Raw genomic sequence first — 15,192 nt, forward strand, 5'->3', positions numbered from 1 at the left:
CTGGCTAGCAAAAAAAAACAACCTTTGAGATAAGTAAAATGTTAAAAAGGGTGGAAAGGGGGAACAAATCAAAACCAGGAATTCTGTTAACTGTGACACATTTAACAATTATTCACACTGCAAAACAACTTACAATTTGCTTAGTGTTTTAACTTGTTAATGTTTTTCATGGCAGTCAAAGAAACATGCAGTTGTTAGTTATGTAACTATCTGTACAGCTGCATCGTATTGAGATATATATATATATATATATATATATATATATATATATATATATATACACATACATACACGTTCTGGCTGGTTTGTATTTCTTTAAACCAATCACAACCATGCTGGGCAGCGCTAAGCCCTGGATGCAGTGACTGTGCCCTTGTAAAATAGATAGCGGAAAGGGAGGCTGTCAGGCTTTATCCGAGCAATGTACATCCGTTGATGAGATGTCAAGGAACCAGTTAATCAGAGTAGGTGTAATCAGTAAAAATAGTGTGTGTCCCATAGGAGCCTTTAAAACATGAAGATGTCGGAAGCAATTTAGAGATATGGTTATTAGGCTTATTACAATCTGGCCAGATGTTGAGATCTGTTGCTCCAACCAAAGTGTTTGACAGACAAACAAGCAATGAATTTCTCAGGCAAAGGCACAACCTTCTGAATCAAAGAGGAAGAGCTTGATTCTATGATTCACCATTTTGCAATGTTACTCAACAACCATGTTGGATGAAATATAGCATATTAGAAGCAAAGACACCAGTGTTTCTACACACAGCAGTATAAATAGACCAGAAGGCAATACAGCCATAGTTTGTGTCCTTACAAATCTGTTTTCTGGTAATGTGTGAAATACAACGGCCTCCTCAATTACATTTTTGTAATTTCACCAGCCATGCAAAGTGTGTGTATATATATATATATATGTGTGTGTGTGTGTGTGTGTGTGTGTGTGTGTGTGCACACACACACACACACACACACACACACACACACACACACACACACACACACACACACTGTACTATACACACACTGTATACCAGGCACTTTCTGTTGGTATACCTCATGGACGTAGTAAAGGGCCGGCCTCTAAATGTAGCTACACAACCCTTGGGTTCAGCCAGCCCCAGGAGCAATCATTCGGTTCAATTAGACTCGCACCGACACCGCCTTAATGAGCTTGTTAAACCCTCAGCTCGTTAGTCTGGCAATAGGGAGGCGAAGATGAGAATTGAGGTTTTTTTTTCTTCCCCTGACATAATGAAAGTGTATTTTTTTAAGTAGATGGCCCACTTCCTAGAAGGCCTGGGGTGAAAGATCATAGGAGGATATGCATGTATGCAGATAAAAATGAGCACAGGTTGTAGAGGTTGTGTGTGTGTGTGTGTGTGTGTGTGTGCAGGTAACTTCTGCTCAACTTTCACAGAGAAACTGCAGCATGCATTTCAGCATTAGCAAATCCCATGTGCTCCCAAATACTGAATCGATCTATTTTTTAAAACTTGGAAGTAGAAGAAAGAAGCTGACGGACACAAAGCCCTAAAGCGTTATCGGACACGGTATCAATTCATAAGGTTGTCATGGCCAACGTGTTTGCAAGCAACTGCCGTTTTTAGACATTCAGCAAACATTGAGCAAGGTAAGCATTTATTTGAAATCATATTTCTGGCGACCTGATGACTGTAAGTCCATCGTTTACTCTCCTTTTGGCTCTGAAAAAAACATCTAATTCCTTAGCTGCTAAATGGTCCACCATGTTCCCCAGCTAGTTGCTATCTTTGTCTGTCTGCTGCGTGGTGCCCAGCAGGCAGGGTGCAGTGGGTTTATCAGAGCTATTCTGAAGACGGCTTCCTGCTGCTGCTTGATACAAGGATAATGGGAGAGGTGAGAGTGCACGAAACAGATAATGCGATGTGAGACTAAAACAGTGACCTACAACAAGCCAAAAAACTCAGTAGAGCTGCAGAATATAGGTGTAATTCTCTGAGGTTCCATCCCTGTGACTCACCAGAAGCCCACACACAAAGACCCAATTAACCTGCAGACATATTATCCATGTCTCATCTTAACCTATATATTCACTGTTATACCATATGCGCTTTAAACCATATTATAAGGAAAACAGTAAATGCTATGACACTGCTGGTCTTGAATCTTTGTCTAAGCCCATCCACATGCAACATGAACATTCTACTGCACAATTTCAGTTTATAATACAGGTAAAAGTGAACAACTGACTTACAGTATATGGTCAAATTTCTTCCTCTTGAGTACAAAGCGTACCTGCATATCAGCATCTTTTGCTCGGGTAGGTCTTTATCTAAACTAGGATCTAATTTCTGCTCTTATGGCTCAGAGTCTCGGTCGATTAGTACCTGCTTGATTTTCAATTATCTACTTTTATGGGATTTTGCTTTCATTTTTGCACCCAATCTTTTTGCCACTCTAGCATAATCTCTGCCTCTTTTCTCTCCTTTATCTATCCCTGCTTCTTTTCCCGTCTCACCCCAATTTTGTCACATTAGATAGACTAGCCCTCCAGCTTGTGCATCGTCAAAATCAGGCTAACCGAAAGCAGCCTGTCTCATTGACCTTGTTTGAAGCTCATAGTGCCACAGCCAACAGCAATTACTCATCACGCTGTTTGGGGCTAAGCCTGAGCTAATACTAAGTGGAGTGGAATGAAGTTTTGTAGCGCTTGCACCAGCTTTTCTGTGACAAATGCCTACGCTCTCCTCTTATCCATCAGACTCAGACCAGCCATTGATCATTGTTTGGACGGAGTTTAACAGCCACTTCCCTGCGCTGACAAAAGAAACAGACGGCCGGACACACAAACACACAGAGGAGCACTCATTTTGCTCAGAGAGAAAGAGTGAGAGCCAAAATAAATGTTGAGTAGGCTGGCTGCTTCGTGAGTAGAGTATACCAATGTTTTACTTCTGTGTGGGAGAGAAAAAGAGGGGAGGCAGAGAGAGAGAGAGAGAGAGAGAGAGAGAGAGAGAGAGAGAAAAAATGGAGTTTTTGCTCTTAGTTTAGCAATAAAACAATGTGTGTGTGTGTAAGACATTCACCTTTTTCTGTGTGGTGCAAGGTTAGGAAAAGTTAAAACGCTTTTGCAATGGGATAAAGCATACGTTGTTCAAGAGCTACAGAAACACACACACACACACACACACACACACTTCACCTGCAGACATGCACTTACATTGTAGGCTGTATAGTGTAGACACTTACACAGCTGAGCAAAGGTGCATCAAGCGCACAAACCCTCACACTGCAAGGAAATCTCCAGCTTATCAAGGTACCTCTGTGCATAGCTGATTCTTAAAAATCGTATTTTACTTAAACAAGTACAAAAAAATCTGCCACCACAGAGTGGGCTGCAACTAATGATTATTTTCATTATTGATTTATCTGCTGATTATTTTCTCGATTAATTAATCGATTAATCGTTTGGTTTACAAAACATCAGACAGCAGTGAAAAATGTTTCCAAGGTCCAAAGTAATGGCTGCCATCCATCAGTCTGACTGTACTACTCACTCCTACACAAACAGCATCACACACACAGTTACTGTAGGGCTCTATTGGCTCATTTTTAAAATAGTCCGTGATGGTTTTAATTATTATTAATGTGCATGTGTGTGCGCTCTTGTACTTCTATCTTTGTAAGAACCCATTTAAATTTTGAGGACATGTTTCACCGCTGCTCCTCATTTCTTCAAAAGGGCTCCTTGAAGGTTTAGACTTTTTTGGGGTTTAAGTTTGGAGTCACAGTCATGCTAAGGTCAGGGTAAAGGTCCTTGCACACAGTCCAAAATGTATGTGCGGAATTTTAGGACATTAAAGTACACATATTATGAAAAAAAAACACTTTTTCTGGGATTTGGGGTGTTATTTTGTGTCTCTGGTGCTTCCACACGCATACGAACTTTGAAAGAAAATCCATCCATGTTGTTTTGAGTGAGATACAGGTTTCTGAATGTATCCTGCCTTCAGTCTCCGGGTGAGCTGGTCAAAATCGGCACGCCTTTCTACACAAGCCGCAGTTAGCATGCTAACGCTAGCATGCTACCTCGTTCTCAATAGCAAAGCACTGCTACAACACACACAAGTTCAGCATAATCTATAAAAGAACTACTTACATGAGCTAATCCTGCCTTGTGACTGACCGAAGTTGGAGAAACTACCTTTCTTTTACTGTCTATGGAGCTAGCTGACATCTGATCTACATCTAAGCTACTGCGCATGTGCGAGTGCAATCAAAGATAGTACAGAATAAGAAGAAGAAGAAGAAGAAGAAGAAGAAGAAGAAAAGAGGTCTCACTCTGTAGCTAAAACAGAGAGCAGGTGAAAAGAGGATCTGCAGCAGTGAGAGAGAGCTGTGCAGTAGAACAAAAATATGGTGTTTTTTGAAAATTAAACTGTAAATGTAAATGTAAACCTATTCTGGTACAACCTTAAAATACAATTATGAACCTGAAAATGAGCATAATATGGACGCTTTAAAAAATAAAAACAACCTCACGTTTGTCAATCACATTTACACACTGCCCCCGAAATTTTCGTCCGTCATAAAAAAAATTTGGAACGGGTTGGATTTTCTGCGGTTTTTCACATCAGTAGCAAACATTTTTGATGTGTTTTGACAAAGAGAAAGTATGAGTATGAGACAAAGAGTGAGGGCAGCGCAACTTGTGCCAAATGCAAGAAGACACAGGCAGAGAGGACAGGCAGAGAGGTAATGTTCCTGCCAGCGGAGAGAAGGGAGGGAGAAGGAGAGAGAAAGAGCGACAGCAGCGGGACATTTTGTATTGTTTTTGCAAAAAAAATCTTAACAGATTAATTAATACGTATCGGATTCAGTGTGTAAAGTTTCTGTGACAAATTTTTAGGAAGACAGATACAAAAAAAAAACGCATACGAAAATTTTTTACTCACTGTGCAAGGACCTTTAGGGTTGGCATTCAGTTGTGATGACTTAAGTTGGGGTTAGCGTTTGGGGAATGCATTGTGTCTGCCCTCAGTAAGGGTCCTCACAAGTATAGTAGTACAAACGTGTGTGTATAGGCGCTCAAAGGTCAGTCTGGGATTGTGCTGATCGTACAAAAAAAAATAAAAGCAATTTGTTTTGCCTCCTTGGAGGATTTAATTGGCAGGTCATTAATACCTTAACCTGCATACACCGGAACCACATCAACTACACAACCTCACAAAACACACACCTTCTAGATAAAACAGCCACAGAATATAAACACAGTTTCTATTTCCTCTTTTAAGGGCGTGAACAGAATAAAAATGAGAGGATGACAGCGAGAGACGGATGAGAGACGGTCACAACCTTGGAAAGAGACAGAGGAAAAGGAAACAAGGACCAACTTGAGTGTTGTTTGGGGGAGGAGGTCGGGAAGTGAGGGAATAGGGAGGAGGAATCAGAGTGAGGAGGGAGAGGAAGGGCTAATAAGAAAGATAGATAGATGGATACAGAAATTAAAAAAGGAAGTGAAGCGAGGCGGGAACTATCGATGAGGTCAATGGAGTCACAGGCAAAAGGGAAGAGAAAAACCTGACAAATGAAGTCATCCTTTTTGATTTGTGTGTGTGTGTGTGTGTGTGTGTGTGTGTGTGTGTGTGTGTGTGTGTGTGTGTGTGTGTGTGTGTGTGTGTGTGTGTGTGTTATGAGATGCAGTCACGCCCAGGATCACATGTTATTTCTCTGGGTGAAGCAGTGCATTGTGCGTGGTTATTTGACTAAAAAGTTGTTACTCTGTGGGTGGCCATGGAGATTGTAACCACAGCAACAACAGCTACAAAAGTGTTACTACACATACCTCGGCCCTGGGGGCGGAGAAGAGTTCCATCTTTGGTTTGACTGTCTTCCTAAAAAAGGCAAAGAGGGACAGAGATGAGACGACAGATAGAAGTGAAGTGAACACTGCAGGTGTGTGATCAATAACAGGATGCATTACCTCTGGATGGGAGATCAAAATCTGACCATTCAAAGCCTTTTACCTCTAATTATAGTTCTTGTCAAACCTAATCTGTGTATTCTTAGCCACACTAGCAGCAAGGCTGTAGAGATAGAAACAGAGATAGAGACATTTCGTACAGACATTCATGGTCCACAGAGGATGACTCCTACTGACTTTGATGATCCCCTGACTTTTCCCTACATACATTTAAATAATTTGCGCTGATTCCTCTGACTTTTCATCTAGGGCCATCATCACTTTAACATTTCAATAGTTCAATCAATAGTTTGGTTTATGCGTTTAGTGCTAATAAGCAAATGTAAGCATGCAAAACTAAGAAGGTGAACATGGTTAAGATTTTAACTGCTAAACATCACCATGTTAGCACTGTCATTGTGAGCATGTTAGCATGCTGATGTTAGCATTTAGCTCAAATCACAACTGTTCCTAGGTCCAGCCTTACAGAGCTGCTAGCCTGGCCTGTAGAGGGTCTTCTTTAAATACCCAAGAAGCAAAAGCACATAATTCTCAAATATTTCATGAAAAGCGCAGTAGTGTCTGAGATACTACATTTAAGTGTAAGAATACTGAACTCTAATTGATTGTTATTTTTCTCATGCAAGAACACAAAATGTAAGAAATTGGACAAATTTCATGTCAAATTTTAAAATCAGTTTTTACAGAATATCGAAAATGAAGCTAAATATACTGTAGCCAGAAAATACACCCAGTAGTTTAACGGTGCATGGGAACTCTTGCCAAGGTTGTAAAAAAAAGTATAGAGTTCACTGTAAAGTTTTGGAACCATGCAATAAAATGTATCCGGTTTCTCTGACAAATAAATATGTGGCAACATTTGGAAGAGGAAATTCGGTTCCTTTTATAATGTTCTAACACACATTCATGTCCATATAGATAAAGGCAAGTCAGATGCAAGAGCAGAGGAAGTTATAAGAGTTTAAATTTGCATCATTTCCTGTTGAGATATTCCGCCTTTACCACATCACCTGCTGGTGTAATCTAACCAGGGATATGTGCCAATCAGAAGCCTGAATAGCCGTTATGAATGAGGAAGTACACCGTAAAAAGGGTAATATCTCTCTGTGGAGTTTTCCCAAATTTATGCATTCTTTCTCTCTCGCTTTCTCACCACTTAACTGTATCCGTTTATGATGTGAGGGAGAGATGCAGGGATACGATGGGAGGAATTAAGGCTGCACTTATTTGCTAAATGGGACATCATAACTGAGAACAGCTTCGTTTTTAATTTGACATAAAAAATTCATGGCATGTTGCACAGACGTATCACCAGTTACTGGGCTAGAAGTTTAATGTTCTGTACTTTGATCCTGGTTTTACCATGACAATGGAACACACTGTTCTAGTACTAGATGCTGTGTCACATAGATCCACTTACACACGACAAACTGCTACTTATGAAAAAGGTGCTATATACAAAATTCAGAATAGCTAATAATATAGCAGCAAACAACTATTTGCTACATAAAGATATAGTGGAGTAATGTCATCCTGAGTATAGAATGAAGTCACCCTCCCTGTGTGTGTGTGTGTTGTAATCTGAGTTTTTCTGTCCTTTGCTTTGGTATCCAGGCCGGCAGCACATTCATTTTAGTGCATTTGAGTCCCTGCCTTTGGAATGGTTGGCATTCCCTCCCTCTCTCTACGTGTTCATGGCTCACTGGCTAGCTAATCGCCACCACTCCGCAGTGCTGCTCATACGCCAGTCACTGCTGATAACGTGTTCGGGACAAAGTAGATGCTTTTGTAGGCACTAAGCGCATATGTAACCTTGTCTTCTTGCCGTAAATTCTAAACAATTAGTGGGTCCAAGCAAAGTTTCAAAAGACACTTATGTCTTTTTTACAGCACTTGATCAATCCTAACGCTAACATTAATCCCCATTTATGTAAACTGGGTTATTTTGATACTTCAAACATCAGATGCTGCGTACACACACACTCAACTTGACTATAGCACCAAAAAGGTATATCAGAAGCAGTTTTGCTTCCATTCAGTTTCTTCTGTGTAACTGAATTTTCAGACTAAATTACCTCTGTTAATCTATATACCGAACTAATGGCACTCATCTAGTTGGAAAGCTGTGTACTGAAAATTGCATGGATGTCAGTCTGCCAAAATTTTCTCTTTTGTCTATTAGTGTCTATTAAAAAAATAAAATAAAATCACAAAAGTCGAGTTCTAGAAGAGGAGGCCGAGGTTAAATCCAATTATGTTAACAGATGGTTTATGTATTTGGTTATGTGGTGGTATACTTGTTGAGATGAATACATTTGGCTGTGTTTCTGTCATTTTAGTTTGTCCCCTTTCTACTTACCTGGGGAAAAAACGACACTAAAATGTTAACACGCTCAAATTATCAGTTGAATAATTAATATCCATCCGTTTAAGCATTTCAAGGTTTATGCTTTTGGAGAAAAGTCTCCCATCCTTTTCCTCCTTTTTGTCAATTGTTGATCTCACTTATGCGCCACATTAAAACGAGACCTGAACCCCGTCTGCTCCAACTACTCTCATTTTAAACATAATTTACTTCATTCATTTGTATTCATTATTTCAAGGATGAAAAACTGCTCTTAAAAAGCCAAAATGGTACTGCATTGATACTAATTATGGTAACTTTAAAAAGATAAAAGGAGACACTTTTCCATCTTGGTGATCAAAATGACTGATATTTCAGAGACGGTCACATTTTACAGAGCTTCAGTTGCTTTTACTGGGAGCCTACAGGATTTCTTATTCACAGAAAACAATTATGCAAATCAATTTAGGGCACAAACCAGCACCTTAAGTACAAACAAATAACCCCCTTCATCATAAATTGCAGGTGCTTCAGTTTTAAACCTGATCCACCAAGGCTGCCTTCTTGGCACCCTCAAACACTTTGTATAATTGGAGTGATCTGAAGCTCTGATAAGGAAAAACAATGTTAATAAGGGTCTTGGAGTTTGGAACAGTTGGTGTTGAGAAGTGTTAGTAAGTTGAGTGGCATCTTATTTGTCATTGTGCACAGTTTAGAGTAGGACTGGGCAATATATCAATATTATATCGATATTTTGGATATCATAATATCATGATATGACAAGCGTGCCGAGTGTGAAGCGGTTGGGATGAGGATCAGCACCTCTAAATCGGAGGCCATGGTCCTCAGCAGGAAACCGATGGAGTGCCTACTCCAGGTAGGGAATGAGTCCTTACCCCAAGTGAAGGAGTTTAAGTACCTTGGTGTCTTGTTCGCGAGTGAGGGGACAATGGAGCGGAGGATTACATTCAATTTATCGCACCGTTGTGACGAAATGAGAGCTGAGCCAGAAGTCAAAGCTCTCATTTTACCGGTCAGTTTTCGTTCGGGGAACGCCTCGGGATCCCCCAGTCAGAGCTGGTTAATGTGGCTCGGGAAAGGGAAGTTTGGGGTCCCCTGCTGGAGCTGCTCCCCCCGCGACCCGATACCGGATAAGCGGACGAAGATTGATGGATGGATGATATGACAAGTGTTTTTAAAGGCTGCATTACAGTAAAGTGATGTCCTTTTCTGAACTTACCAGGCTGTTGTAGCTGTTCTATTATTTGCCTAAATACACTTAGTCATTGTATCCACATTATTGGTGATTAATTATCAAAACTCTTATTGTGTAAATATATTGTGAAAGCACCAACACTCAACCTTACAATATCGCTGCAATATCAATATCGATGTATTTGGTCAAAAATATCGGGATATTTGATTTTTTCCATATCGCCCAGCTCTAGTTTAGAGATTAGATTTAGAGTCTGAATGCTTAATGGCATATGAATAAATATAAACAACGATACAATTTATGTATTTCCCTGCAAATGGATCAGCAATGAAGTGGGGATAATGTCTTCTTCATATTTAGTCACATCTGGTCGGTCCTCAAGGGCTTCAGCTAGCTGTTTAGCATTACTACCAGTCACTCGGTTTGTACTTGTTAGCATTGTGAGCAGTGGGGCTTACACTTTGCGGGTAGGTGGGCGGAGACGCCTGAGTGCTCGTGGTTGTTGCTGGCAGTCCAGGTCCGTCTGGTAGAAAAACATCCTGATAGCCTCGTCGAGCAACAACCATGTTGGCAGACCCAGCAACCTCTGGGAGAGAGGAGAGAGAGGGAGAATGGAGAAAACGGGGACGTGTAAAGGGTTTGGATAACATGAAAGGAAAGGGAAGAATGGAGTAAAAAAAAAAAAAAAAGGACCTGAAACAATAGATAATGAGGCAGTGTTTGAGGTGGAAGATGGGGAAGACAGGTGGAGATGGAGGAGAGATGGGAAAGGAGGGAAATTGGTGTGGATGGTTGGATAGGTCGGGGGAGACAAGAGGGGTCTCAGGGGAGTGGGCGTTAGATGGAAGAGGAGAAAGCAGAAGTAGGGTGGTGGGGAGATTCGAGCAAGGGTGGAAGGAGTGGATGAAGAGAGAGAGGAGATGAAGCGGAAAGATTACAAGTGCAAGGCGAGCGAAGGCGAGAGAGTGTGGCAAAATGAGAACCACGTAGGTTGCGGGAAAAAAAAGAAATAAAAAAAAGAAGTAAAGCAGAAAAGAGAAGTGAGTGAGTGGGAGAAAGAGAACCTGATCGTGTTTTTAGCGATGGAGCAACACTGAAACATGTCAAAAGTCCCGCAACTACAGTCAGTCAGACGTGATGTGGGCACAGGGCAGAGCAAAGAGAAGAGAGCAGCAACGCCTACATGTTGAGCTTGATCTGCAAACTAGTGCTGACATATCCAAGTCAATGCTTATCCACCTACAGCATCGCTCAGCCCACTAAGTTGTAGGCTTCTGCACCGCACGCTGCAGAAGATAGCAAGCATGCCAACAACTCTTTCCTTTGTACAAAATTAAAGACTGCACCGTGCATGAAATTTTATGGGATTACCTTCATGTACGTGTTGAGTTCAGGGATTCTGCTCTCTGCAATCTCCCTCTTGTTGCCCATGAAGACTTTTCCTAAAGAGAAATATGTTCACAATGAAAAAAAAAAAAAAAAAAAAAAAACGTGCAGGAATAAAATGACCATGGGTTAGATGTATGATCAAGGCCTACATTATTTCCCACACATACTGTAAACTGGTATTTATGGAAGAAGATGAACCTGCAGAATGTGCAACCCTCACACATACTGTACTTCAGCGCAGGCGAACAGACGATTCACCAAAGCCAGCTCAGTGTGCAAGGGGATATAAAAAAATAAGGTGGTAGACTGAATCTAATGTGCAATATTATTCGTTTAGGCTCTAAGTCAAATTTTACTGACAGCATATGATGTTTGGCATTCTACACACCAAGATATTTAAAGATACTGTACCCTGCAGAGTTTTTGTCGTGCACATGCACGCACCGGTAACATGTTATACACCCCTACGCTATTCCACCGATTGATGTTTGGTGGCAGTTATGCGCATGGAAGCTTAGCAATGCACCAATAAAAAGGCAGTGAAGAAGAACTCTACTGACACACAAAAACGGACGTAAACAACGCATGATTGAAAATATTCAAAATAATCTGCTTTGCAAATTCTTTGTGAGAAAGGAAGTGTACAGTATCTGGTACATTTGTTAGCACTTAAGGAAAGGCACAGTTTTAATAAATATTTTATTTATTCTGCTTTTGGTGTTTGTTATTGTTCCTGTTTCTTAAATTTTCAGTTTTTTCCTTTATTGTGAAGCATATGCATTGGAAGCCAAAGCTAGCAAAAATATGGCAGCTATACAGTCTATGGGCAGCACACATAGCCTTTACTCAGCAATAGGAGGTGTAAATGCAGTAGGAGGTGTGAAACAACTTTCATCACAAGCATCTAAATTATGCGTAATTTGATTAAGCAATACGCTCTCAATATTTGTATTTATTGGCTGATGTTTTGTGGATTTTTATACCTGAGTCCTGAAGACATTTTTGTTAGTTGTGACAATAAACTTATATTTATTAAGAAACTTAAGACTGATCAAGATTGATTTCTTGTGTGAAATTTGACAATGATGACTGAGATACAGTTTTGCTTCCAATGAACGTTTACACGTAGGCCTACATATTGGATGATTTAATGAATATTGAAACTAGTAGTGTGAGATCTGTGCATCCGGCCCTAAGAGTCAAAAAAAAAAAACATATTGTATCCTTCTTGAGAGCGTGAACATATTACCCATCATCCCTAATATCACACCAAGTCCAGCCACAATGATGAGGCACAGCGCAGGCTCCTAATGCTCTAAATCAGGCCGCTCTACAATTCATACAAAGCCATCTAGCACTGCTGTTAAATCTAATTTAGCACAGTCTTAATGACCCTCAGCCACAATATTCAGCCCTCTCTCCTCTCTCAATTTCCCTCTTCTCATTCACTCCTGAGCACGATAACTCACTCCATCACTGGCAGACACACATTCACTCATTTACGCACTTACTTTTTATTCATTCACCCATCTGGTCACCTTTCACCATCTGCTGGATACCTCGCTGAAAACAATCCTCTTCTGACCCTAAATCTATTGTAGAATCGTATTATTTCTATCATAAGATCTATGTTGCATTCAAACAAGATATAGGAGACGAGATTTTGTTTGACTTCAAGAAAGAAGCTGATACATTTCAATTAATATGATGGAAAGAGATTGAAATTGATTTCAATCATTTACATTTTGCTCACTGGAAATTGTTAGCAATAAAATAAAATAAATTAAAATGGAAAAAGCTAATTCTATTTTATTAAAGAAAAGCAAAAAGAGAATTCTTTCTCATTAATCACAAGAGTTTCAATTTGACCAAACAGACCTATGTGCTTTCTCCATTATTCTATTTGCTCCTACCCATCACCCATCCATCCCTCTGTCTCCCTCCTCTCTGTCTTTCTTATTCCCTTTCCATCCTGATGAGATCTGGCACTGCAATTAAACCCATCAGATCTAATCATATCCAACAGACTCCTCAGTGGCAGATGCTAAATCAGAGTTTGTAGAAAAGTAGAACTTTCCCAATATAGAATGTGACATTGAGAGACACTGCCTTAAAGTCTATAAAGAATTTATATTACACATTTCTCAGTAAGGCTTTGGTGCTTGGGTATGTGTTAATTATTGTTGCCTGTCACAGAACGATATCAAACAGTTCTCTGTACTCAATATAGGGGATTACTTTGCACGCACACACACACACACACACACACACACACACACACACACACACACACACACACACACACACACACACACACACACACACACACACACACACACACACACACACACACACACACACACACACACACACACACACACACACACACACACACACTTAAGGATTTTGAGTCCCCTAGTGCCAGAACAATCTCTGATTAGACTACAATGGATGCAGTCTTTCAAACGGAGAACATTTACAAAACACACACACACACATGCATATACACACAATTACACATGTGCATGTCTTCTCTTTAGTGTTTTGGGGCAGGATGTCTATTGCAAAAATGTCATATATATATATATATATATATATATATATATATATATATATATATATATATATATATCGACAAACAGCTCACAATTCATTTCATTTCATTTATACCTTGACTACAACTGCTGAAACACACACACACACACACACACACACACACAACCACACACACACCACACACACACACACACACACACACACACACACACCTTCTGCTCCTCTAAGCATGCTATAACAAGTGCCAAGAATAAGAATCATCTGTAGCTTTACCCCGTTTGGCACACAACACATACAGTAAACATGAAGGGCACTTAGAGGAGGACAGAGAGGCGCTGAGAAAACAGCAAATAGATAACAGAACAGCAGAAGCCTGCTTTGGATTGGATGCGTTGTGGCAGAGCTCCAACCATAAGACAACACCACAGGTGCACCAAGAAGATTAAACAGATGGGGTTACTTTGATAATTTTATTCGAGAATACAGTACTACGTCCACTGGTTCCTAACGTGATGTTATCCTGTAAATGAAGTATTTCAAAATGCAGCCATTTTTCTTTGTATCTGCAACGTGACTGTTAAAGCCGTAGATGTTATCATGTAGTTGTAGCGTTGTAATCAGATTACTGTGCTTCTACAGTACTGCACCGATGCTGTATATAGCACATGCAGTTAACGTGACATTGACACCAAATGTAATCTTGTTCACTGTGCACAAGTCAATAGCTAAACTAAAGCCTTTTGAGTTGGAACAGAAATAAATCTGTATGCAACTTAAGTGGGATTACTTTGTAAAGCAGCGTAACCCGATTCACCATCTATCAGTAATTGATACATCTATGCGCACACAAACACACATCTCGGTTCTCATCTCTCTTAAATCGATGGTCCGAGCCACATATTCAAAGCCCTCAGGCCTTTATTGGTGCAGATGTTGGTTTCCAGCCCCTGATAATCAATACAGACACTGACGGCGGCTCCCAGACAGAGAGACTTATGGGAAAATAATGAGCTGCAGAATAAAACTGGAGCGAAGGAGCAGATGAGGACAAGAGGACAAACACAGGCACACTGCAGCCAATGACTGAGGCCTGAGTATAGGTTCTGAAGATACAATCTTGTCAGAAATCACTGTCAGAAATTTTATCTTAAATTTAAAAGATGGTCTGCAGACTTAAAAAGGAAACCATTAGCTTTGAAGCCATCTTGCTACCTCAGCACACAGCATCTTATATCATAATATCTATTTATTGCACGCAAAAAATAAAGTATTTTTGATTCTATTCAAAAATCCACCATATAGGGCGCCTGGGTATTTCACCTGGCAGAGCGCGCGCCCATATACAGAGGCTCAGTCCTCGACGCAGCGGCTGTGGATTCAGTTCCGACCTGCGGCCCTTTGCTGCATGTCATTCCCCATCTCTCTCCTCTTTCATGTACTGTACGGTCAAAAAAATAAAAGGCCTAAAAAATCTTCATTTTAAATACATTTAAAATGGTATGGTGGGCAAGCTAAAAATGATTATGATACATGCATGCATTCTCTGCAACTCCACATAGACAAGATGTTGCATAATTACTGTATTTAGCATATTAATAAGTTTGAGACCCGATTCTAGTATCATATTTGCAGGCTTTTGTCTGCTCAGCCTGTCTTTGAAATTGACAACTCTTCAGTCTGTGGCTCGTTATTGCACCGGGCTGACTCTTTGTGTTTGATTGT

At 40.3% G+C, this 15,192-nt stretch overlaps 2 protein-coding genes across 3 annotated transcripts in view; one reads left to right on the plus strand and one right to left on the minus strand.

Annotated features, from left to right (window-relative positions):
* Positions 1–15,192, minus strand: part of ncf4 (neutrophil cytosolic factor 4) — a 35,321-nt gene that overhangs the window by 11,918 nt on the left and 8,211 nt on the right. The window contains exons 4-6 of the mRNA XM_028595183.1: positions 10,897–10,967; positions 9,984–10,111; positions 5,828–5,876 (exon numbers count right to left, since the gene is read on the minus strand). Coding sequence (XP_028450984.1) covers positions 5,828–5,876; positions 9,984–10,111; positions 10,897–10,967 — 248 coding nt within the window. The remainder of the gene's footprint in view (positions 1–5,827; positions 5,877–9,983; positions 10,112–10,896; positions 10,968–15,192) is intronic.
* The window catches only part of pvalb7 (parvalbumin 7), a 38,675-nt gene that overhangs the window by 2,787 nt on the left and 20,696 nt on the right, over positions 1–15,192 (plus strand). The window lies entirely within an intron of this gene.

Source organism: Perca flavescens, chromosome 2 (assembly GCF_004354835.1).
Source record: "Perca flavescens isolate YP-PL-M2 chromosome 2, PFLA_1.0, whole genome shotgun sequence".
Lineage (NCBI taxonomy): Eukaryota > Metazoa > Chordata > Actinopteri > Perciformes > Percidae > Perca > Perca flavescens.